Source organism: Lathyrus oleraceus, chromosome 3, assembly GCF_024323335.1.
Source record: "Lathyrus oleraceus cultivar Zhongwan6 chromosome 3, CAAS_Psat_ZW6_1.0, whole genome shotgun sequence".
In the NCBI taxonomy this organism is placed as follows: Eukaryota; Viridiplantae; Streptophyta; class Magnoliopsida; order Fabales; family Fabaceae; genus Lathyrus; species Lathyrus oleraceus.
This window is the reverse complement of record NC_066581.1, coordinates 158,593,727-158,620,961: the sequence shown is the minus strand read 5'-3', so window position 1 is coordinate 158,620,961 and position 27,235 is coordinate 158,593,727. Positions and strand designations below refer to the sequence as shown.

The following is a 27,235-nucleotide window of genomic DNA, read 5'->3' as shown; positions in this document are numbered from 1 at the left end:
AAGTCACAAAAAAACATTGCCATTTTTTATTGTTTTGAAAATGAAAGAAATAAAAATAGAAAGACAATGAACACAAATTTGATTGCAAAACGTCCTTTATTGATGATAATCATTGAAAATTCAAAACATGATGTGGCCCTACAATGAACCACTACGCCTTGGGCAGAGCGTAGGGCTTTCATGCAAAATGAAAAACAAAAGAAAATTACTCTGTCTGAAGAGTAACTTGGACTATTTCTTCCTCACTCTCCTCTTCGGCTTGGTAAGTGGGATTATCGAAGTCATATTGAGCCATAACAGAACTGTTTTTAATGGAATTCGCAAGATCAATTCTGCACGAACGATGTTTCATGCTTTATTTTAGAAAAGAGTTCAAGGAAGTCACAAAAAAACATTGCCATTTTTTATTGTTTTGAAAATGAAAGAAATAAAAACAGAAAGACAATGAACACAAATTTGATTGCAAAACGTCCTTTATTGATGATAATCATTGAAAATTCAAAACATGATGTGGCCCTACAATGAACCACTATGCCTTGGGCAGAGCGTAGGGCTTTCATGCAAAATGAAAAACAAAAGAAAATTACTCTGTCTGAAGAGTAACTTGGACTATTTCTTCAGCAGTCCAGTTGTTGATCCTCTCCCCTGGAGCACACGGGCGCACCCAATTATCCATATCACAATCACTGTCACCATCTTCATTGTCTGTTGCAAAGACATCCCCATGATTCATCAATCCGGCACTAGTGAAAGTACACGGCCCTTTCTGATTCTGGACACCCTGCTCTGATGATTGAAAAGGCTGATAACCAATGTCAAACATGTCTTCTTTTACGGGCACATCAATTATCTTGCCCCAGCCTTCCGCGTTACCTGAATGAATGATCACCAGAGTTTGTTTATAGGACGCAATCGAAGTACCTGGTTTCTTCTGTTCAACAAAAGCCACCTTCTCAATACTGACAGTCTAAAAATCTTGACATAGAGTTTCACGAATTTCTCCATCCATCTCCACATATTTGAAGGAGGATAAATGGCTCACAAAGATATCCTCTTCGCCACACACGGTCACAACTTGACCATCCTACACATACTTTAGCTTTTGGTGGAGAGTCGAGGAAACTGCTCCAGCTCCATGTATCCAGGGACGCCCCAACAGACAACTATATGCTGGTTGAATATCCATCACATAGAAGACAATATTAAACACCTTCGGGCTGATCTTCACAGGCAACGTGACTTCACCAAAAACCGATCGCTTGGATCCATCAAAAGCACAGACAACAAGATCACTTGGTGTGAGAACAACCCCTTCGACATCGAGCTTGCTCAGAGCCTTTTTGGACAACACATTCAAAGAAGAACCAGTATCAACCAAAACATGCGACAAAACCGCTCCTTTGCATTCCATCGTGATATGCAGAGCTCTATTGTGATTGCGACCCTCAGGTGTCAAGTCTAGATCCGTGAATCCCAAACCATGTCTCGTGTTAACATTTGCAATAACACCTTGAAGCTGGTTAACAAAAATCTCTTGAGGCACATAAGCCATATTCAACATTTTCAACAGGGCGTTACGACGTGCCTCGGAACACATTAACAGAGAGAGAATAGAGATTTTGGACGGTGTCTGGTTCAACTGATCCACGATCTTGTAATCACTCTTCTTGATAATTCTCATAAATTCCTCCACATCTTCCTCAAAAGAACTCTCGGGCACTTCCTTTCGCACTGGTTCTTCTTCAACTACAACTTTTTTTCCTTTTTTTCTAGCAAGAGCCTCAACGTTATTATCCTTCGGAACCTGTGGCGCAAATAAACGACCACTTCTCGTAAATCCTCCGGGTCCTCCCACATTACCCACAGCTGAACCGATTGTTACTGGAGCCTTATTCGACGAACCAATCATCACTAGAGTATGATTTACTGATCTGGTCTGATTCTCTGGTCTTCTATTTCTGCAAAGAGCATTGTCATATTGCCACAGAATTGCTCTACTATTCTCAAAAAGTCTTCCACTAGAAGCAGCAATGGTGGTAGGAGTACTAACAGCTACTGGAGCATTAACAATCACGGGAACACCAACAGTCACCGGAGCAGATATGGTCACGGGCGCAGCTACGGTCACAGGAATACCAATAGTCACAGGCACACTAATAGTTCTTGGAGCATGTACAGGACCTTCTGACGGTGTAAAGTAAATGGTAACAGTCGATACCTCTTCACGGTCTTTCACCACTCGATCAAACTGTAAACAACCTTCATTCATCAATTCCTGGATACCTTCTTTCAATTTCACACAGCCGTTTTCATGATTACCACAATCTGAACAGTTCTTGTCACACCCCGGGAATACTCCCCCTCTGAGCAGACGTTCCTTCACTATAAACAACGAAGTCTGAACATCATTAACATTGACTACCAAGTTCAAATTTTCCCCATTTTCCACATCATTTACTCTGGGCCCTCCATGCCGTGGCATAGGATTATTCACTACATTCGGAGTAGGAGCAAAGTTAATCGTCTTGGCATCAATCAAATCTTGAACTTTATGGTGAAAAGCTCGACAATTCTCGATGTGGTGCCCTGGCGCACCAGAATGAAAATCACAACGGACATTATCATCATAACCAGCGGGAATCCTTGTTAACAGAGCCATAGTGCGAAGTTCAACAAACTTTAACCTGAGTAGTTCGGGGAGTAATTCAGCATAAGTCGTTGGCAACGGATCAAAATGATGATCTGGCATTCTTTGTCTTGGTTGGAATTGGCGTTGTTGTTGTTGTTGTTGTGGTTGTCCTCTTTGTTGTTGTTGAGGTTGGGTTGCTGGAATAGTCACAGCAGCAACTTGACGGTATTGTGGTCCTCTGTTTCCATTCCTCTGATTATAAATAGCATTTGTCTCACCCTCTCTCCTTCTGGGTGCCCCTGAAAATGGTTTCTTAGCACTTGAAGAACTTGAAGAACTAGGGTCTTGGATTTTTCCCGCTTTGATAAGACTTTTAGTTCTCTCTCCGCAAATCACAACATCCGAAAAACTACCAAATGGGCAACTTCCCACACGATCCATGAATACACCTTGCAGGGTTCCAATGAACATATCAGTCAATTCTCTCTCCAACATCGGAGGTTGTACTCTCGCAGCTAGTTCATGACACCTCTGGGCGTATTTCTTGAAACTCTCATCGGTCTTTTGAAACAAACTCTGCAACTGGGTTCTGCTCGGAGCCATGTCCATGTTATGCTTGTACTGCCTCAGAAAAGCTTCACCTAACTCTCTCCAGCTTCTGACAGATTCTTTTCTCAAGTCCATGTACTAATCCAAGGAGGCTCTAGACAAGTTGTCTTGGAAAAAGTACATCCACATCTTTTCATCATCAGTATAAGCGGATATCTTTCGGTAGTAAGCTTGCACATGAGTTCGGGGACAAGAAGTGCCATTGTACTTGTCGAAAGATGGCGCTTTGAACTTGTACGGGATCCTCAGCCCATCAACTAAACCCATGTTAGTAACATCAAAACCCAAAGAATTCTGGCACTCCATGGCGCGAATCTTTTCAGCAAGGGCGTCAACCTTTCTATCTCTCTCTTCCGCCTTTCCAAATTCCTCATCATCATTGGGAATAGTGAACATATATTCTTGCTTGTCAACCAAATGAGAAGGATGGTGAACTGGAGCACGTGGCGCTCGAGCATTAGCAGCCTCTGTAATGAGGGGTTGTCCATCGATTCTAATACCACGCAATTCGTCACCAGTAGCATAGTTGTTGACAGGGTTGGTAGCAGCAGTGGTGTCATTGACAGGGGTTCCTACTAGCGGATTCTGACCGACAGGGGGAATCACAGTTTCTTGTCTCTAGACCAAGGCTCGGGGTTCCTCTTGCCCTCGCATTACCCCTTGTATCATACTCATGAATTAGGTCATGTTGGTCCTCATCTCTGCTAGATCTGCTTGAAATTAATTCATAATCTTCTATCGATTCTTCCTTGTTGCGTAACGGTGCGGACGATACTCAGCAATCCTGTCTGAAACGGGAACAAGAATGAGAAATCCTCTTCAAGAACACCTGTAATGATGCAAGAATGATATGTGTATGATGCGTATGCTATGTTTTTATCATTTCTCAGGTATTCAAGAGTCTCGTCCACCTTTGAAAAATGGCAACCTGCACTCGTGAGCGGAATATAAATAACAAGGAAGCAACATACATTGGACGGCAAGCAAAAGTGAAACATCAGTAATCTCATCCATAGACATAAGAAATAAAGTTCATACAACATAGTTCAAGCAAAGATTCAGCTCATCAGTGTAGAACAAGGAATCCTATCCAACAATCCTGGAGGTGATTATCAACTTAAACAACAAGACAAACTAGGGAAGTCGTCCTTCAGGAATGAGAGTCTTCAAATACTGGCATTGATCCATCAATCGGTCACACTCTGAACACTCAGGTAGAGGGGTGAGCTTCTCTTTCAGTTGCACCCCGAGTTCAACAACTTCCTCTAGGAAATGAGATGCACGGATCCCACTTCCTCTGAGTTGGCTCTCTACTGCATACCTCAGATCTACCTCTTTCTTCAACGGAGTATCTTTGTCCTTAAGCTATCTTTCCAAGTCTCGTATCTTCTTTTTGTAATTGGCTTCCGCTTTTTGTAATCTCAAACGTTCATGGTGTTCTTCATCCAACATTGTTTCTATCTCATCATAGGACCTCTTTTTGTTTCTTGATCTACTAGTACTTTCACCTTGTACTCCTTTGAGTTTATGAGCCAAATTCAGACTATCAGCTTTTGCTTTGTAAAACTCCATTTGGATCTCTTGTTCATTTTCTTTCAACTGGCGATTCTCTGTTAGGGCTCGTTTGTAATACTCAGCAGGCACACTCTCAGACAGGATCAAAGGCGGTTGCACCTGTAATGGTTCCATCCGGTCATACGGTAGCAACAAAGTCCCAACTCTTTCCTTGACCCACTCAGTGTAAGCAGGCATAGCAATTGCGAACTTCCTCCCTAAAACAGATCCATCTTTTATACCAATATTCTCCCTAGCTTTTCCCACTTGCTCCACTCTTGCTAGATCGCTCCGTTTCTCAAAGTACACATTTTCAGCTATCTCGACATCTTGCGGCCTTTCATTCATGACAAAACCTAACTGACGGAGAGAAAGAACCGGGTTGTAGTTGATGCAACCCCTAGTTCCTATGAGTGGAACATTGCGAAACTCTCCACAACTCATAATGATGTTGCGCACATTAATCCTATAAGCTTGCCACTTTATATCATAAGATGTGAGCGACATGATCCTCTGAGTCCATTTGTGAGTATTCTGCGTATCCACAAACGGTCCATTGGTTGGTAGAAAAGACAAGAACCACTTGAGTAGCAACGGGAGACAACACTTGATAGCTCCACACTTACCATGCCTGCCGTGTATTGCATAATAGGTGTCAGCTAACAAGGTAGGCACCGGGTTTCCTCCAATGAAAATAGTGATTGCTGCCAGGTCCACGAAACTAGGCATACTAGGGAACAAAATAACTCCATAAATCATGACAGCCAACTGAGCGTTGAAAGCTACCCAATTTCCTTTCTTTGCTTCTTCCTTAGCCATCCTTACCAAGAACTTCAAGGATAAACCCACAACATCACCGCTTGGTTTCCAATTATCGCTCACTTCCTTGATGCTCAAATAAAGAGCCTTAGCGACAACTTTGAAATCCACCTCCTTTGGCACATCCAGGAAATGTACTCGATTTTGGATTCGGACATTCATAAGGATGGAATACTCTTCAAGAGTGGGAGCTAGCTGGTAGTCCTGAAAAGTAAAGCAACGAAGCTCCGGATCATAGAACTGTAAGAGAGTCTGCAGAGGTACCGGATTAACCACCATCTTCAATAATGCCAAGATATCCCCATACTGATCATCGAAAACTTTCTGATTACGGCCGGTTACGAGATTACCCAATTCTTCCAAAGGTGTCAACGGCTCACGGTAAAAGCTGTAGATGCAAGTCTTCCTCTTCAACTCTGGAATGGCATCCATCTCTCGGTGTGAACAGACTCTTGAATAAACCTGAAAAATGATATGCATATGCAGGTTAACTTTTTTTCTTTTTTTATGCATTATTTTTTTTGAAAATAAACATGCTATGATGCAAAATGATGAAACAGTGGCTGGTTGGCTGTGTATCACGAGGCACAGGATCAAAACTTCAGCATGAATTCGGAACCGGGAACCATAGAACACAGTCATCAACTTAGAACCCATACTTCAGAACCCACAGTCACCAACAAGAACCAAACAAAAGTCACCAACAGGACACAGTTACCATCAGAACAAGTCACCATCAGTACCTGTAAATGATTCATTCCCGCCCCACTCACAGGTGTAATCTAGGCCAGGGTAACGTCAAGAGAAACGCAGGATAAATAATCCTTTCAAGGATATCATCATATGCACACCAGGTGTATGCAACGATAATACCCCATCAGAATCTGAACTGCTCGTGATACCATGTTCCACTAAGTGGCGTCATACCACCCGCTTCCCATGAATCACTCTATTCCTAGGTGTCCTAAAGTTCACTCATAGCCTATGTATTGGGCCTTTTACCTCTTGTGACTCCCACCCAACAGCGAAACAGATACACAGCCAGCACAGTATGCATGAAACAGTAAAGCGCACATAAGATGCAATGCAAGCAGATAAGTATGCAAAGCAATAAATAAATAACACACAATAGACAATTAACAAACACACGCTAGGAAAGGCCCACTAGGGAAAATAAGTCCCCAGCAGAGTCGCCAGCTGTCGCTCCCCGAGGATTTCCCGAATAAAGGTACAAACGCGAAAAGAGAGTGGCGAGGAAGAAAGAGTGTAGAGTCACCAGCTATGTACTTTTATCCCAAGAGGAGGGAAAGGTAGTACTGCATAACCAAAAGGGAACGGATAAAACAAAGTCTCGAACCAAAGAAAAACCGAGTAAGGGGGCCGGTTACGTGAAGGGAAGGTTATCGCACCCCTTCACGTCTGTGGTACTCCACAGGATCCACGCTTGCTATTTATGTCTAAAGTGTGTGTATAAAAAGTCATATATGCAATGTGAAAGAGAGAAAATCAAAGTAGGGAAAAGAAAGAGTTATTGCTCGCACAGGCCCTACCCTGCTGCATACGTATCTCAAGAAGGATTGAGAATCAGAGCACCGTAGCTGGACTAACCTATTTTGTTTGTTTTTGTGTTTTTTAGATGAACGATGTTACTACGCAATCTACCGGATGCTCGACCTTTGGAGACTTACTCGCCTGTAGTAGAAGGAGTTAACGTGTTCTTAGGAGAAGAAAAATCAATGAGTTTGTTTGTGTTTTAGGAATGCTCATGCAAAAAAGGAAGTCCTAGACGAAGGAACCGTGCTACCTTAATTGACATGCAAACGAGATACTATACGAAGCCTAGCAATCTTATGGGGAAAACGATCACACCACAAAAAAAAACATATAGCATAGAGTAAACACACCAACAAGGGGGCTTAAACATACATGGGTAGGGTTTTATTCAAGAGGGGTCATATCAACCTCGACAAACAAGCCATGGAAAGGTAATCAAATGGGCTCTTAACCACTGACATTGAATGTCAGGGTGAGCAGATCAAAAGGGTAATGAGGGTAAGACCTCATAGCTCTTAACCCTGGACAAGGTGAGCTCATGACAAAGCGTGGGGTTCAGAAAGATGGAACCCTCTCCACTGACTGACCGGACAGAAAATCTTGGGCTTTTGTTCTGAAGCATCGACACGTAGTGCGAGCATAAAGAACGACACACTGAATAACGGGGGGTTGGCTACTAATCCCTTTTATCCGTCAATTGCCTCTCCATGGAGGTCTTTAGCACTGGTTCCTCTTCTTGGAGGTCTTTTGGCACAAAAGTAAACACACAAAAACATTGCCTCCTATCGAGGTCTTCCAACTAAGAAAACGGTAAAATGCGGGAAAGATGTAAAAGGGATCAAGAGATCTACCACACGGATAAAGATCCGGAGTAACAGCAACTAAAGAAACAAGAAACCCAGAGATCTCTCAAGCTAGCACCACCAAAGAAAGCAAGTCAGCGAAGTAATCAGAATAAATCTCCACAATGGTACCCCACAAATAAAGTGGAATACCGAGCAAGCTATCTCTTCAAGAGTCATGTGATCCCTCACAAAAACTCAACAAACAAGTTAGCATAATAAGATGGGGTGCAATCAAGAGTTGCACCAAACAGAAGAATCATAATAACAACAGCGTCAGGTAAACAGTACACAAGTGCAATAGAAAACATGTCACACAAAACACAAAACAGATTAGAGAGCAAACAGAAAAAAGCTACTGTCACGATCGCTACTGCTTCGCTTAGCGAAGACTCAGCGAAGCTTCGCTACATGTTCGCTTAGTGAGGTGCTAGAGAATGCCTGCGGGTTCTGGATTCTTCTTTGATAACAGTACGATTTCCAAAACCCCAAATCCTATGGTACTCATTTCAGAAATTAAGTTATTAAACATTCAAGGCATTGTTCTACATATTCATACACATCTAAACCCACATGCAAAACCTAACGATACCCACTCTTCCAAATTCACCCATAATACCTCATAATTCAGAAATTTCAGATTGAAAGCGTAAAGTAATGGAAATAAGGCAAACCTGATTGGAGAGATCGGTTGAAATTGAATTGCACAGTTGGGTTTGCAGAGCAATCTTAGGGTTTATATGAGATGGAATTGGTAGAGGTGTTTTTGTGCAAATGAGTCCTTTCTTCCCTGTCTGGAGGCTGCTCTGATTAGTTAGGCTAGGGTTTTGTTCCAAGGAATTTTCAGAGTTTATACTCTAATTTTCGTGGCTTGGTGGGCTCAAAATGAAGGCAATTCAAGCTCATGATCTTTCTGTTATATCTTTATTTATTTTTAAAAAACGCGTGGGCTTCGCCTAGCGAGCATGACAGTTTGGGACTCGCTAGGCGAACCATCCTGCTCGCCTAGCGAGCATGACAGCTCAGGAACGAACTTTTGCTGAAATGCAATATGAGATGTTAAATGACCTAAAAATGAATGTATGAATGAGGAGGGAAAATTTGAGGTGCTACACCTGTAAACCAATATGGTAGCATAAAGATTATATAGTATATGTGATGCTAAACCTAATTCCGTCTCATGAGTTTTAGCTTCTCACAAATGAAAGTCTTTGGTCTAGTAATGAAAAGTATTTTTTAATATCGATTCAAAACTATGAAAACAAATTATAGTTAGCTAGGTTACAACAAACATTAATAACGAAGACAATCTTCATTATTAATTCATAACTAGAACTACGTATAATGCAATGATCAAGATATGTGTTTGGACAACTACATCTAATCCCAACAAAAGAAAATTAGATACTCTTACTCAAAATAGTTTTATAATAACGATCAAGAAGAAAGAGATGGAATAACATCAATAAATTTTTTGTGACCGAACAATGCCTCCACCTTAAATCTTAAATATCTCCTTTCTCTCTGTTGAATTTATGTTTCTCTGATATAGAATTATACAATGAGTGATTTCTTGACTGAATGGTTGTGTCTTTTATTTATAGTATGAGCATGCATTCTCGCTTAGTGAGGCCTTTAGTTCGCCCAGAGAACCTACTTTCTTCATCCACAAGTTATGTCCAACTTTTCCAAGTTGGCTTTGGACTCTATATTTCGCTTAGTGAGCCGCCCATTCTTGCCCAGCAAGAAAACTATTCCCTCACCTTGAAGTTACTTAGTGAGGAGGTCTCTGAACCACCTTGTTTTACCTAACGAGTTTTCCATCTCGCCGAATGAGTTGTCTTACTTTTCCATAAAATAACTTAGCCTGGAAGTTATATTTGAACTGCCTTTGCTTGTCTAGCGAGCCAATGTCTTCGCCTAACGAGAAAACTACCGGAAGGGTGCTCTGTTTTGTCTGCTTTTAGTTGGGTGAGCCACTACTTCACCCAACGAGTTCTCAACTACTTAAACTTAATGTTTTGTGATTTTCTTGGATATTTTCACTTATAGTAACATAGTTAAAAAGTTCACATAAATATTTTATATTCTTTTTATGAAAAATTGAGAGATTTTTCATGTGATTACTTGGATTCTAGTTAATATGTCCTTATGTGAAACAAGTTAATTTGACACTTATCAAAACAATATAATGAAGTAATAACTTCTTTCCTAGGTTCTCAATTGAACCAGAAAGAAAGAAAGAGAACTAAACAAATTTAACCTCATATACATCTAATCTGAGACAAGACATTACAATGCATTTTGACAGTAAAGAAAAAAAAACTCTAATTCCATAATAACCAATCCGCTAGAATCATGGTCTAAGATCAAATAGAAAGGTTAAGGCATTCATTATGAATCAGTTTAATGAAAATCCATTCATATAGGGTCTCCAATGCCACTGAATGTATGAGTGGAATTCTAATAGGTAAAAGTGAAATAAACTTGATGTGATGTGAAATGAAGATACAACCAGAAAAACTAGCGAATACATCTAATCAGACAGTGAAAGTTGACCCTATTGATAGCGCTGATGCATTATAAATCATTGTAGTTTGGTTGATGAACTTTTATCTATGGTAACATTTACAAGGTCATCCTTAAGAATAATAGTCACACTTTTTGATTTCGGTGTTTGTTATTGATTAAAATTAAAGAAAACTCAACGTGACACGTCTCGTCTCTGGTTTATTAAGAATTTGATGTGTAGATAGCATTCTTGTAATAAAGTTCCAAGTTAGGTCTATAAACTTATTTATGCACTGTTATGCCTTTTATAACATGAAAGTGTAAAACGAAAATTTTGCATTAATCCTCTAATCCTAGTGACTAAGAAAAGTCTCATGCCAATTTAATGTGTTAAGAAGAAATATTTGGTGATGCCAATTTAATGAAAATTTCCCATATAGAAAGATTACGACAAAGGTTAAAGGACATTGTGTAAATTTAACTATGAAGCACCATTGTTTTTCAAATACATGTCTTATATCACTGCTTGATATTTCAAAAAGTATCACTGTTTTTTTAACAGGCAACCAATTCGCACCAGACCATAGACCCACAGAGGCCGAAACAGCTCAAAGGATAGGCCGTAGCAGATCGAAATGAGAGTGTGACTAGCCTGAAGCAGACCGAAACAACATTGTGGATAGGCCCACCAGACCAAAAACCTGCACTAGAACAAACCAGAAACAGCAGACTCGACTGGCTGCTGCAAACCAAAAACTGCAGAGCACACCCGTCTTGACCAGACTCCCTGAAACCAGACTGCGACAGAGACGAACGACTAAACCGCATGGTGCCTCACACATACCTGTCATCCAGCTAGTGCCCCATGTACGGCGCAACACCACCAAAATTGATTATTATCACAAAGTTGCCACAACAAATGAAATTCAAGAAATCCAAGCCTTAAAATTCAAGAAATGATCAAAGATGCCAATTTTCAAATGGAAAAATTGAAAATAATGGACTGAGAAATTTCATATACTCATTGCTAATTTCAATTGCTCCAAAGAATGTTAATACTTAATCTTGACTTATCAGTCCTTACAAAATCTCAAAGCCATGCTGCTAGTAAACCATGGCCAAGACGAACAATCCACATGGTGTTATCAGTTATGACGTTACTGCAATTGATGCTTGGGATGCATGGCCACACTGTCTTTTATTTCTTACATATATCATAATAAAACTCTTTTGCATATATGAAAATTATATAACTCAAGTTAGAGGAAAGAAAAACATCTAAATTTAAAACTTCATATAAAAAATTAACTATATTTAGATGAATATTATTCAATAAAATGACGATTAAATAGAAACAAATCTAAAAAACAAAATACATCCGATGAAAACTTCAACAAATAATACATCCATAATTAGAAAAAGAGAATTCTAACAAAAAGAGTTTTCTCTTTATGTCACTAAAACAAAAAAGAGGTTGGACGATTTTTTTTTAATGATGTCCTTGATGAAAACATTGAGACAACAACATCGTCATCATTAGCTTGATCACCACACATGTAATGATGGTCTTGATGAAAGCATTGAAACAACCGTATCAGGATTCACTTTATCACAATACATCAAATAGATGTCTTCCAATTGTGTGCAGTTTTCAACAGCACGCATCACTCCCTTTTCCGTGACATATTTACAACATGTCAATAATAGTTTCAAAAGTCCACAACAACTCTTTGAGATCTCATAGAGTGTTTCATCATCAACATTTGTAGCACATAAGTCCAACTCCTCTAACTGGTGAACTACAGAGTTCATTTTAAGTCCGCTCACATTCTCACAGTTGGTCAAATTTAGATATCTAAGTTTACAACATCTACTTAAAATTTGACAAATACTATTTCTAGATATGTCATGGCAAAAACTTAAATCGAGAACCTCCAAATTAGGGAAAACTGAAGCAAACAATAGGATGGTCTGGTGGTTTACGAATGAAGTGTTAGCCAAACATAGATACTTAAATTGAGGGTTGACATCAAATTTTTTCAAAATATGAGAATTTGCTACCGTCTTCCTCTCAATATATATGTTTTCCATTTTGATCATAACAAGTGAATGACAGTTCTTAATGAGTGCCAATAAAGCTGGTTCTCTGAGTTTGGAACATTCAGTAAGGTTTATAGAAATCAAATCAGGAAGAAGCAAAGACAACCGGGCAACATGATGATTCTTTAGAAAATGAACACCTTGAAGACCCAAATGTTGTATGGTGTGACACTTGGATAAGAAATCATAAATTCCATGGTAACTATAACCCATACAATTTGCAAGACCAAACTTCTTCAAAGGAAGACCTTCTCTTGCAACAGAATAAAGAAAGTGATCAGATATTTGCGAAGACACGAACATAAGAGAATTTAAAGCCTTCAAACTCAGGAAGGAATCAATGTAATGTGAAATGTAGTTCGAATCGTTTAACTCAAACCCGGAAAAAGATAAAGATTTCAATTTTGGTCTGCTACGTAGAGCCAAAGCAATGTCTGCGTGGAGATTATGGGTGCCAAACAAGAGTTCAAGGGAATTAAGGTTGGAGAATCTATGGAAGAAACGAGAGAGATAACAAAGATGAAGATGATCAATTTTCATAGAGAATATGAGACGGTTGGTGATGGAGAGAAATTGTTTAGAGACAATAGATAGAGATTTGAACTTGAGTTTGTTTTTGTAACCTACACGTTTGGCTAAATAATAGTCAGCCACACTTTTTATAAATAAGAATAATTAATTAAATTTATTGCTTTCTGAAAAAATAACCCACATGGATAAAAAATAACCAATCAAATATTTTTAATAGATAATAATAATTAAAAAAATTAATCCACACGGTTAAAAAATAACAAGCCAAATTAACGTACACAGCTAAAAAATAGCAAACCAATTATTTTTAATTTATAATAATAATTAAATAAATTTGTGGTTTCTAACAAAACCCTAACCCACGTGCTAAAAATAGCAAGCCAAAAGTCATATAGTATTTCAATTCTGGCTCTTTCATCATTATTTTTTTTCTTCTAAGTTTTCATTTCTAACTCTTAAAATTCAATTTGAAAACTATTTCATTTCTGTTGAGAATCTATCCAATGTGAATAGTATGAGTAATAGTCTCACATTGATTGAAAATGTGGAGACTTGAGTATTTATAAGTGAGAGATTTCCTCTTTTATAATTTTAAGATTTTAGATGAATATGTGGAGACTCAATTACTCTTTTTCTAACCCATTTTCTATTGTAGGTACATGAAGATAACAACAATCATCCAAGCAAGAGCATTCAAAACGGTTCCCATGAAATACCATGAATGTGATGAGTGATAATATATTCCCCTTGCATAACATACTTTCTTACCCGTTTCTCTGTTTTCCTTGAGTTTTATCGGTATTTTTCTTTTCCTCTTTTGGGATTAAATAAAGTTCGGTGGTGACTATGTTGTATCTTTGAGCGTGCAATGTGTCCGGGCATATTTTGCGTAGCTTCAATTACCAACAAAGAGAAAATAACCAAGGTTGGAGACAAGGTTGGAGACAAGAGGTCGGGCCTTCTAACCGTCAAAATCCTTATCAAAACTACAATCAACCTCCCAACCTCAAGGTGAAAACTCAAAGATGGAAGACACTCTCACCCAATTCATGCAAATCTCAATGGCTAACCAAAAGAGTACCGATGCGGCCATCAAAAATCTTGAGACTCAAGTTGGTCAATTGTCTAAACAATTAGTCGATCAATACAAAATAACTTTTTCCGCAAACACTCAAGACAACCTGAAAGAGCATTGTAAATCTATTTTAACCCGTAGTGGTAGAAAAATTGACATGGGCATTAGTGATGAAGTGGATGAAGAGAAAATTGTAGTAGAAAAGGAGAAGGAAAAAGATGAGATTAAAGTAGAAAAAATGTTGATGGGGAAATAGTTGAAAAAGAGAAAAGTGAGAAAGAAGAAGTAGAAAAGAAAAATAATCAAAAGGGGAAGGAGAAGTTGAATAATATTCCAATTCAAAAATTTTCATATCCTCATGCTCCTTCCAAGAAGGACAATGCTAGGCATTATGCTCGGTTCTTGGATATATTTAGTCAGTTACAAATCAACATTCCATTTTCCGAGGCCCTTGAGAAAATGCCTACATATGCAAAGTTCATGAAGGACATCCTTGAAGGAGAATTACCATCCAAGGCACAGCGGAATTTAAAATTTTTTCCATTTAGTGATCCTTACGAATGGGCATGATCAGTGATAGAATCGTTACCTCTTGTGGCGATTCAAACATTTGGTGCAGATCTCTTGTAACGATCAAAACCTTGGATACAAATCCACGGAGCGATCACGAACGTTGAACGATGACAACGTCTCTACTCAGTCCACACAAACGGGTTCCTTCAATCTCAATGCTAGCTGGTACGAATGAAGGCTTTGAGTGAGAGAGAGAGGGAAACGAAATTCCAAGTCTTCACTTGAATTTGAGTCTCTAAGTTACAATGCTTCTACCCAAGGGTTCTATTTATAGAACCACTTGTGTGGGCTTCAAGCTAAAAGCCCACTTAAGTGTATTTTGGCCCATATCTCATAATACTCCAAAATCACTTAAGTATTTGGTACCTTACCATATTTCGTATTCCACTTAAGTGCACCGTACCTTACGGTGTTCCTTAGTTACTCTATCTCTCATCAATCCGTCCTTTGTGTGTGACCCTATAGGTTTTCGCGACGTTGGCAATTATATTAAATCACGCATTTAACATAATAAACAGTGAGCGGTATCTAGCAACACATCACTGCTACCCAAGTCACGAAAATGTCATGTGATTTGACAAAACCTCATGTGATAATAATTATGTGTATAATTACCCTTTTGCCCTTATGTCTATATTGAACACAAGGTATAGACTGTGTCATCCTTGTCCAGTTCAATATTGGGCCCATAGACATTTATCTTGTTACGCAGGATGGGCAAATTCCATCTAGGACACTCATGTCCCTCAGCATGCTTTGTGGAGTACCCATCAACTGTCTTTATGGTTATCCAGTTAAGGACAACGTTGGATCAACAATAAAGCACTCGACTCTACATCTAGGATCCATAGTGGTTTCAGGTCGAAGAGTGGTATACACCATTATCACCATGAGAATAACTTATGACACTTTGCATAACTTTCTATATAGTATTCTCATAGCGGGTCAATCCGGTATAAATATTACTCTTAATATTCATACCTATGTTTAAGACTTGATAACTCTTTATCCATGATCCATGAGATGTGATCATCAGTCTACAAACATAATAGTCTCAATACTTTACTGTTATCCCACTTCCCAATAAAGCTCGACTACGGATACTTTAAGAATAGTATCCTTATGTTTAATGTGGTCTCATGATCAAGTCACACTTGATGCATTAAACGGACTAACTATTCTAGGGACTTTATTAATCAAACATAATAAAGAAAATGCCTGTTATTATTAATAAATAATTCGATACAAGTACCAAAAGTATTGGCCTCTATGGCTTACACCAACAATCTCCCACTAGCACTAGAGCCAATCAGGCATACCCCTAATGCCCATTGATCTAGTATGGCCATCATGCTTCTGCTGCGCAAGAGGCTTTGTCAGTGGGTCAGCAATATTGTCAAGTGTAGGTACTCTACATATTTTCACATCTCCTCTATCTATTATCTCTCGAATGAGATGATAACGCCTGAGTATGTGTTTGGATCGTTGGTGAGATCTAGGCTCCTTAGCTTGTGCGATAGCACCATTGTTATCACAATAGAGACCAATGGGATCCACAATGCTAGGGACCATGCCAAGTTCACTAATGAACTTTTTTATCCAAACAGCTTCCTTTGCTGCACTTGAGGCAGCAATATACTCGGCCTCGGTTGTAGAATCAGCAACTGTATCTTGCTTTGAACTTTTCCAGCTCACAGCGCCACCGTTCAAGCAAAACACATAACCAGATTGCGATCTAAAGTTAATCGCGACTTTATGAGTCGATTGGGGTATTAACTGCAAGTGCACAGTCTAATCGCGTAGTTTTAAAAGATATCGATCCCATAGGGACTTATGAATCGATATACCATTTCTCTAAGGTTACTTTGTAAAGCTAAGGCGGATGATGTTTTTATGATTGGGGAGGAAAATAAAACTAAAATAAGATCTAGATTAAATATTAGATAACGCGGATATCGGTATGTAGTTCGTCGTAATTGGGGAATCAAATCTTCGTTGGTTTCTTAGTTTTAAAATAAGTCCTTTCAGTAGACACTATTGGTTAAAAGTCTTTTCTCAAACTCTCGCTCTGTTGAATAAAACTATGACTTTAAATTAACGTATGCTCTCACTATTTAGTTAAGTCTAAAATCACTTTTTGAAAACAATAGGATCTTTAGAAACTCTTTTTTAGAAAATACTAACCATTTAAACGCCCTCGTCTCAAACTCTCGCTCTGTTGACTTAGATTATATGATTAAACCTAAATTCTTAACTCTCATCCTCATATTTAACCTTTAAAAATACTTTTTGAAAATGATTAGAATTTAATTAACCTTAAAAATTGCTCTTGCCCTGATTTAAGGTTAATGTCCAATTTACACTGTCCAGTTAAAAGCTAAAACTGTCGTTCTATTGATTTTAACTTCTTTATGTCTTTTACTCTCGTACAAAAACTTTGGTATTAATTCTGTAAATTGAGACCATTAAAAAGAGTGACTTTATTTGTAAATAAATTTAAATCAACTTAGTTTTGATTCCTTTATTCCACTTACTTTACATACCGATATCTAAGTAATTAGCCGGACATGCTAAACGCGCATAAACAATAATTATGCTTAAATACAGCCATATCAGACAAACAGTATAGATAAACAATAGTATAGAGCATATATAAATTAAAACAATAAAATTAAAGAACCTGTAAAATTAATAGAAATCTTGATTATTCATAGCCTCGATGCTTTGAACACTCCACCACAAACCGGTTGGATTTGTTCTTCACAATCTTCGATCAGACAGGAAAATAAAATCGAAGGAATAAAATACTATGACCTAACGTAAGGTTAGATCCAGTAAAAGATACACAATAGTTTCCGGTGTAGAAACTATTGTGTGAAAAATTAATTGAATGCTTGGAAAAGAAAAAAAGGAAATAAAAATTGCTAGGGAAGTAAAGTGCTGGAAAATTAAAAAGTAGTAAAAATAATGTACGGTGCCGAAATCTGGAAAATTGAACGAGAGCCCCAGGGTTCCACAATTGGACATATTTATATCAATCCATTAGGTGACCGTTTATGCGTCAATCCATTCAGTTTGCTTCAACGAGTCCACTGGTCAAGCGAAGGAAAAGGAGGAACGTGCCTTCTATTACGCGTCAAAACCAAAAATATAGGAATGGGGTGTGACGCTCGTAACACCATGTGTTACGCTCGTAACACTTAGCAGGGGCGTGACGCTCGTCACGCCTTGTGTGGCGGTCGTCACAGAGTCTCAGTGCTTCTTTGTGGGCTGGGCTTTAGTGAAATGCTTTTCATCCTCTTTTTACACCTCATTTCTTTCTTTTTTCACGTATGCTTCAAATAGTGTTACTTGAAATAAATAGAAGGAAAATACCAAGCAATATCGAATAATATAAAATAAATCGAAACAAATAATAATATAATTTAATTAAATCGAGTCCAAAAGTGTGATATTATTTCATGTTATCAAACTCCCCCATACTTAGACCTTTGCTTGTCCTCAAGCAAGATACAGTATAGAAATTGTTTTAAAATATTAGCCAGATGAAATTTCCAAACACACATCAATTCATAGTAGGTTGCAAGTGAATCTCGTTTAAAAGATAGCCTGAGCTTAATCTTAACATCAACAACTACCGTTACAATACTCAATAATCCCCCTTTATGCAAACCAGTTCGAGTCACGCTATTACAGCTATCCTGGTTCCTTTACTCTTATTTCACCCGTTTTCATTCTAGCGAAATCACATTAAGCCCTTTATCTTTTCGCGCACATAGTGGAGTAACCGGTTAGTGATTCTGATCCCCTTTTTAGCTTGAAGTTCTGGTACATAAGTTGGATAACTTCGTTATTTAGTCCATTGCAGATTGCGGAGGATCGGACCGTAGTCCGCCCTACCAAGTTCAGCACCAGAAACCGCTGAACCAACTCACAATGGATCATTCATACCATGTTTTTGTAGGATTCGCAACCTTTGGATTAAATGATCGGGTAACGATCACCTAACTTAATTAGTGCATTTCCTGATTTTTTTTCTAATATATTGTCTTGGGAATCATTCACTTACATTCATCGGCTCTCCACGTAGTTTGCTATTAGGATGGTGCTGACTTCTCGTATAAACTACTTGGGGTTACTATAAAACTAAAAGTTCAAGGACTTGGTATAATAGGTACTTTTTCTGATCTAACATGTTGAGGTTTGTTTAGAGCGTTGGGGCGGTAATAATTTTTTGTCTTAATTTACTCAAGTTTTAAATTAAGCAACCTTTATACTTATCGAGTGTGTTAATTTTTTGTTGTGGCTCAAGAAAATTGAGGGGAATAGATAATAGAAATTTTCACACTAGGGATTCAACTTAAAATAAATATATATTATTAATTTTTTTTTTAAATTATGATATAAATGAAAGGGAAATAACAATGAAAGGGAAAATAGCATACTTGAAAAAGAGATGTTGAAAGAGGAATAATCATACTGAAACAAAGTTTTCCCCCCTATGCTTAAACGAAACATTGTCCTCAATGTTTTGAAGAAAAGCGAAAAGAAGGGAAATAATAAAAAAAAATGCTTAATTTTGCCGACGTCCTCTTGTTCTCGGCCCCGGTGATCGTTGATGAACTTCCAAGTCATCGAACCTACTGAGCAAATCGGTGAACCGCTGGTCGGTTATTGCATTTCTTACTTCCTGTTGTTGTTGCATCTGGCGCATCAGTTGCATCACTTCGTTGTTCTGCACCTGCATGGCATCAAGTCGTTGGGTTTGATGTTCTATAGCATCCATGATGTCATCATTAGTGGCTGGCCTTCTTCTTCGACGACGTCGGGAGGATGGACCGCTTGCATTCTCGGAAGGGTTTAGCGGGGTTGACTGTTGCTCAGGATCTTGATCACCTTGCTCCATTTCCTCAAACTCGTCCGGGGGCGGGTTTGCTTGTGTAGCCTCGGTATCTTCGGGAGCATTCAGGTCGTAGAGGAATCGGTCGGGGTTGGTGACATCTGTGAGGGTTATGTTGGGCAAGACAACGCTTGGGACTTCTTGGTTATTTACCATAAGATAGTACCTTCCGCCTACCCTGTTTTTGATTAGGCGGCTGGAACGACAATAGCTTATGTCCATAAAAGGGGTGGCAAGGATTGTAAATTTTGGAGTCGGTGCCCTAGATTCAGACCAAGCGCTATTGTGGTTATTAATCCCCCAATCACAAAAGGTTGGCGGCCTCTAGCACATAGGGTGCGAATATGATGAAATAAGAAAGAGGCGGCGTTTACCTTTGTATTCATTTCAAAGACGCAGTGGAGGAAGAATAATTCCTTGGCGTTGACTTTGCTGTTGTTGGGTCGACCAAAAATGGTGTTTTGCATGATGCGGATAAAGTACCGAATGGTTGGGTTATGTATGTGCGAAGCAAGTAGTGCATCCCAGTTGTTGGTTTCCACACCGGATATTCTTCTAAAGAGGTCAAAGGCGTTTATGTGCCACTGTGAGTTCGGAGGGATTCTTGGGTGGACCTGGCCTTCTACAGGGAAGTGTAGCATGGCACTCAATTGGTTCTGGGATAGTGAATACTCGGTGTTGAACATGCGGAAAGTTGCGGTACCGGTTAAATACTCGTCTTCACCGGTTGAAGTTGTGTAGGAATAGGAACTTAAAAATTTTAAGGTGAGTGATGGGTAGGTAGGTTGATTGTGTGTGCACAGAAAGGTTAAATCAGCAAGCCTAAGTAGCCATTGCACACCTTGAAGCAGTCCTAATTCTTGTAAGCAATTTAAATCAGGATACCTGGTAGAGACGACACCTCGTTGTTGAAACCGCTCGAACTGCTCGCGTTGGTAATTATCATCTTCGGATCGGAAGATAATATTTCCGAGTTGTTGGTTTTCTGCCATATTGACAGGTGGGTTGAAAGAAGGAAAGAAGATGAAAATGTATTTGTATAGAATTGTTTGTTAGAATGATGTGATTTAGGGAGAAATTGAGTGTAGGTATTTATAGGGAAAGTTTTTGGAAGTTGGAAGAGAGGTGGGTGAAAGGAAAATAAATGTGATTGAATGTGAGTGGGATGGAGTAAAGAGGTGAATGAATGGGGAAAATAAAAAGGTGGGGGAGCAACGGTCGTGTCCCCAACGGTTAGCAACGATCACCTATTCTGGGGCTGTCACGCTCGTGATAGGGGCGTTACGGGCGTCACATGCACTTGCGTGACGACCGTGATGACTTGTGTGACGCTCATCACACCAGCTTGCAACGGTCACTTTCGTGGGTTCTTCATAATTTGTTATTATTATTTTTATTGTTTTTATTTTGTTTTGTTTATGTTTATTATAGTTGGCTATTGTTACCTTTTTGAACTGCTGTTACTCTATTACACACCATAGTGTAAATATTTTTTTCTTCTAATAGGCCATGTAAGTAGCATATAATAAATATCATTATTGATAATTGCAGATATTGCATAGATCAAGATAAAATAAAATAAACCAATAATGCAATAGCTTCATAAAATAAACATAATGTAACATTTGAAGATAAGAGAAAACATGCGAAAAACAAATACTAAGATTAAAAGTAATGTGAAACCAAACTATAAATTTCCTAAAACTAAAACTAATTAACTAAAAACTTCTAGCCACTTAACGTATCTTTTGCCGGAGGAGCAAAGGAGTCAACACGGTTTAGCAACTCGTGGAATTGATTTGTCATTCGACCCATGCATTCCATAAATTCTTGTCCCATATTAGCTAACTCTTCCCTGATGGCGTCTTGTTCTGACATCAAAGCTTGAATGGCGGTGTTATAATCAGTTCCGGGCATATGATGTCTAAGATCAGGTATTGCCGACTTTTCGGTCGGGATAGGATGAGGTGGAGAGTCAACATCATAATAACCAGATGGTGTTTGAGGGTCAGACTCAGCATAAGGAGTCAGGTCGTCACAAATCTCATAGTCTTGGATGGATTCAGTAGATCTAACAGGAGAAGGTATTCCATTCAGATTGTAGAGCCAATTGTTTCGGTTATGAACACTAGTCCTCGGACTAGGCAAGGTGAATAAGCAAAGAACTTGGTTGTTGACTATCAGTTCAAACTCTTCAAGCCCTAGGTTTCTTATATACATAGTGTTGAAGAGGAAGGGTATACTCATAGGTGCAATGCCACAAAAAGGGCTCAAGTCAAGCATGGGTTGGCGTAATCTGATAGCATTACCAATCATGGTTATCAATCCGCCTATTTGAATTGGTGCTCGGTCATCTTGAATAAGGCGGTCAAAATTCGCCAACATAAAAGTGGCACCATTAACTGGGCGGTTTTGGGAAGCACAAAATATGATGAAGAGTTCATCACGTGAAACTGTAGTAATATTTGACTTCTTCCCAAAAAGGGTGTGGGCCAGGATCTTATGGAAATAACGAAAGGTAGGGTTATGTATGTTCCCAGAAAGAAACTCATGTTCCTCGGGGTCGTCATTTCCAGTCAAACTTCCCCAAAATTGTTCAAGTTCTCTATATTCAAAAAAGTCTTCTTGGCTCACTGTGAATGTATCAAAAGAGGTAGGGAACCCTAAAAGGTTAGTGAAGTCTTGAATGTTAAATTGATACTCCATATTGAACATCCTGAACTGAATGAAACCTCTGCTTATTCCTTTTCCATGGCTGGGTAGATAGATCAGGGAGCTAAGGAATTCTAGAGTTAGCCTCCGGTAAGTGACAAATTATCTTCGAATAGGAGTGGTTTCCCACCCTATTTGACTCAGCAAATACATGACACTCTCTCTTAGTCCAAGGGCAGTCATTGCCCAATCATCAGCATAGAAACTAGGTAGCATCTCTCTCTCTGCTAGTTCTTCAAACTTTTGTTTCTGAGCTTTCCCTCTGAATTTGATACCCATACGATCAATTTGTCCCATCAGGTTAGTGTTAACTAAAGAAAAGAAAAACAGGAATTTAGTCAGGATTTGGCCAGATGCCGAAAGGAGAAAAGAAGAAAAGTTTTATAAAATAAAATAACTGAAGAATGAATACTAAATAAAATCAAAAGGGATAATCAAAGAAAAAAAATAAAAATAGAAAGTTGTGGGTTGTCTCCCACGAAGCACTTTGTTTAATGTCGCAAGCTCGACATAAAACTAGTAAATCTTAATCTATAGATTTAGGAGACAATACGTCTAAGTGCAGGATTTGTGAGTCTTCATTGTTTTCATCATAGTGATAATGTTTCAGACGCTTCCCGTTTACGATAAATGCTTCAGTAGATTTGCCTTTAATTTCCACAGCTCCACTAGGGAAAACATTAGTGACTTGGAAAGGGCCTGACCATCTAGATCATAGTTTTCCTGGAAATAACTTAAGCCTAGAGTTAAACAACAGGACTACGTCGCCTTGGTTGAAAGTTTTTCTTGATATGCGCTTATCATGCCATTTTTTCGTTCTTTCTTTGTAGATCTTGGCATTTTCGTAAGCGTCTCGTCTGAGTTCCTCTAATTCGTTTATATCAAGGATTCGCTTTTCACCGGCGGCCTTATAGTTTAAATTTAAGTTTTTAATAGCCCAATAGGCCTTATGTTCTAACTCTACAGGGAGGTGGCAGGATTTACCATAAACAAGCTTAAATGGGGTTGTTCCTATGGGAGTCTTGTAAGCGGTTCGATATGCCCATAAAGCTTCGGGTAATTTCGTTGACCAGTCTTTCCTTGAGGTGGCGACTGTTTTTTCCAATATTTGTTTAATTTCTCTGTTAGACACTTCCACTTGTCCACTGGTTTGAGGATGGTAAGGTGTTGCTACTCGATGTTTTACACCATACTTAACCAATAATTTTTCGAGTATCCTGGATATGAAATGCGATCCACCATCACTGACGACTATTCTTGGGACACCAAATCTTGGAAAGATTATATTCTTAAAGAGTCTAGTTACTACTCGTGTGTCGTTTGTTGGAGAAGCTATAGCTTCAATCCATTTCGATACGTAGTCAACCGCTACAAGTATGTACTTGTTACCGAAAGAAGGTAGAAAAGGTCCCATGAAATCTATTCCCCACACGTCGAAAATCTCTACTTCCAAAATGCCCTTTTGTGGCATCTCGTCACGTCTAGATATGTTTCCTGTGCGTTGACATCTATCACATTTCTTGATAGCAGCATGTACATCCTTCCATATGTTTGGCCAATAAAGACCGGCTTGTAAGATTTTAGAGCAGGTCTTGGATGTACTTGCGTGTCCACCATAAGGAGCGGAATGACAATGTTGGATTATACTTTCCACCTCTTCTTCAGGTATACACCGACGGAAAATACCATCGGGGCCTCTTTTGAAAAGTAAAGGGTCGTCCCAGTAATACTGTTTCATGTCATGGAAGAATCGTTTCTTTTGTTGGTAGGATAAATCAAGTGGAACTATTCCGGCGGCTAAATAATTGACAAAGTCGGCGTACCATGGTGTAACGCATACAACCAAGGTGGTCCTTACCTGTTCATCAGCTCTATTTTCTTCCAGATTAGCTATGAGTTTATCGTACGAGAAGTCATCATTGATCGATGTTCTTTCTGGATCCAGGTTTTCAAGTCTAGAAAGGTGATCTGCTACTACGTTTTCAGTTCCTTTTTTATCTTTGATTTCCAAATCAAATTCTTGTAACAACAAGATCCACCTTATAAGTCTAGGTTTAGAATCCTTTTTTGTTAAGAGGTACTTAATGGCAGCGTGGTCAGTGTAAACAACTATTTTAGCTCCGACCAAGTAAGAACGAAATTTATCTAATACGAACACTACTGCTAAAAGTTCTTTCTCGGTCGTGGCGTAATTCATCTGTGCTTCATCTAGAGTTCTACTTGCATAATATATGACGTGAAGTTTTTTATCCTTTCGTTGTCCTAAAACAGCGCCTACGGCGTAGTCACTTGCGTCACACATTATTTCGAATGGTTCATTCCAATCCGGAGTCTGCATTATGGGCGCGGAGATAAATGCTTGTTTAAGTGTTTGAAATGCTTCTAAACATTTGTTGTCGAATATGAATTCAGCGTCTTTCAATAGTAATCCGGTTAAAGGTTTAGTTATTTTAGAGAAATCTTTAATAAATCGTCGGTAAAAACCGGCATGTCCTAGGAAGCTTCGTACTTCTCTCAGTTTTCGGGGGTTGAAGGTTTTCGATTACTTCTATTTTGGCTTTGTCTACTTCAATTCCTCTATTTGATATGATGTGTCCTAAAACAATTCCTTCTTGTACCATAAAGTGACATTTTTCCCAATTAAGTACTAGGTTTACTTTTACACATCGTTCTAGAACTCTTTCTAGGTTTTCAAGACATTCTTCGAAACTTTGCCTGCATACGGAAAAGTCATCCATAAAGACTTCCATGCTATTTTCGAGAAAATCGGCGAATATTGCCATCATGCACCTTTGGAAGGTTGTGGGAGCGTTGCACAAGCCAAACGGTATTCTTCGATAAGCGAAGGTACCAAAAGGGCATGTGAATGTTGTCTTTTCTTGGTCATCAGGATGAATTGGTATTTGAAAGAAGCCTGAGTAACCGTCCAGATAGCAGAAATGAGAATGCTTTGTTAATCGCTCTAACATCTGGTCTATGAATGGTAAAGGAAAGTGATCTTTTCGGGTTGCTTTGTTTAGCTTTCTATAGTCAATGCATATTCTCCATCCCGATTCGATTCGTTTGGTTATAGTTTCTCCTTTTTCATTTTCGATAACGGTTATACCTCCCTTCTTTGGTACTATGTGTACAGGACTAACCCTTTTGCTATCAGATATAGGATATATTATACCCGCCTCTAATAACTTCGTTACTTCCTTCTTCACTACCTCACTCAGGATCGGGTTTAGTCTCCTCTGGTGTTCCCTAGAAGTTTTACAGTCTTCTTCTAGCATGATGCGGTGCATACAAATAGAAGGACTTATCCCTTTAAGATCAGAGATGTTGTATCCTAGTGCGGTTGGATATTTTCTTAAGATATGTAGGAGTTTTTCGGTTTCGAGTTTTCCTAGGTCAGCATTAACTATCACTGGTCGTTCAAGTTCTAGGTCTAGGAATTCATATCTCAGATTTTTGGGAAGTGTTTTCAGGTCGAGGGTCGGTTTCTTAAGGCCTTGCGTAGGATCTGATGTTATTGCTAAACATTGATTCAGTTTGTCTTATGTACGATAGTCAGACAATTTGTCATTTTCTATTTTTGTATCTTTTATGCATTTGTCGATGATATCCATGAAGTAACATGTGTCTTCTATTGCAGGTGCCTTCAAAAATTTGGAAAGAATGAACTCAATTTTCTCTTCTCCTACTTCGAAAGTGAGTCGTCCTCGTTTTACGTCTATGATGGCACCGGTGGTTGCTAAGAATGGTCTTCCTAATATAATGGGTGTAACTTCATCTTCCCTTATGTCCATAATTATAAAATCGGTTGGGATGTAGAATTGTCCTATACGCACGGGAACGTTTTCAAGAATTCCTACGGGATATCTAACAGAACGATCGGCCAATTGCACAGACGTTTTAGTTGGTCTTAATTCTCCCATTTCAAGTTTCTTGCATATGGATAAGGGCATAACACTGATACCAGCTCCTAAATCGCATAAGGCTTTATCTATGACAAATTTTCCTATGTGACAGGGTATAGAGAAACTACCAGGATCTTTAAGTTTAGGAGGCATATTCTGGATTATAGCACTACACTCAACAGTGAGTGTGACGGTTTCGCTATCTTCAAGTTTCCTTTTATTAGATAAAATTTCTTTTAAAAACTTAGCATATGAGGGCATCTGTGTAATAGCTTTTGTAAATGGAATTGTGACGTTTAATTGTTTCAGTAGGTCAACAAATTTTTTAAACTGGCCCGCGTCTTTGGTTTTAATAAGCCTTTGAGGGTAAGGGATGGGTGGTTTATAAGGCGGCGGAGGTACATAAGGTTCTTTCTTCTCTATGGTTTCCTTATTACTCTCTTCCTTTTCCTTAGGTTTTTCTTCCTCAGTTGACTTTTTAGAGTTTTGGTTTTCAATTCTTGGGTCAGACGGTCCTTCTACCTCTGTTCCACTTCTCAATATAATTGCATGAGCGTGGCTTTTTGGGTTAGGTTGGGGCTGTCCAGGAAATGTACCAGATGGGGCAGCAGTAGGCGCTTGTTGTTGAGCTACTTGTGAGATTTGTGTTTCCAACATCTTGTTATGGGTAGCCAGGGCATCTACTTTACTTGCTAGTTGTTTAATCTGTTCGTTAGTGTGTACATTCTGGTTTAAGAACTCTTTATTGGTTTGCTGTTGAGAAGCTATGAAGTTCTCCATCATGACTTCTAGGTTGGATTTCCTAGGAACATTGTTGTTAGGTGTAGATGGGGTCGGCTTTTGATATCCAGGAGGTATAGCTGGGGCTTGACTGGGAGCTTGACCTGGTGCATATAAAGCATTGTTACTCTTATATGAAAAATT

General features: G+C 38.9%; 1 protein-coding gene across 1 annotated transcript; it reads right to left on the bottom strand.

Annotated features, from left to right (window-relative positions):
• Positions 1–12,063: 12,063 nt before the first annotated feature.
• On the bottom strand, positions 12,064–20,689 carry LOC127130185 (uncharacterized). Its single transcript, XM_051059249.1, has 2 exons — positions 20,583–20,689; positions 12,064–13,273 (listed from the first exon to the last, which is right to left on the bottom strand). Exons 1-2 carry the CDS (start codon positions 20,687–20,689, stop codon positions 12,064–12,066), a joined length of 1,317 nt encoding a protein of 438 aa, XP_050915206.1.
• Between the last annotated feature and the right edge of the window lie 6,546 nt (positions 20,690–27,235).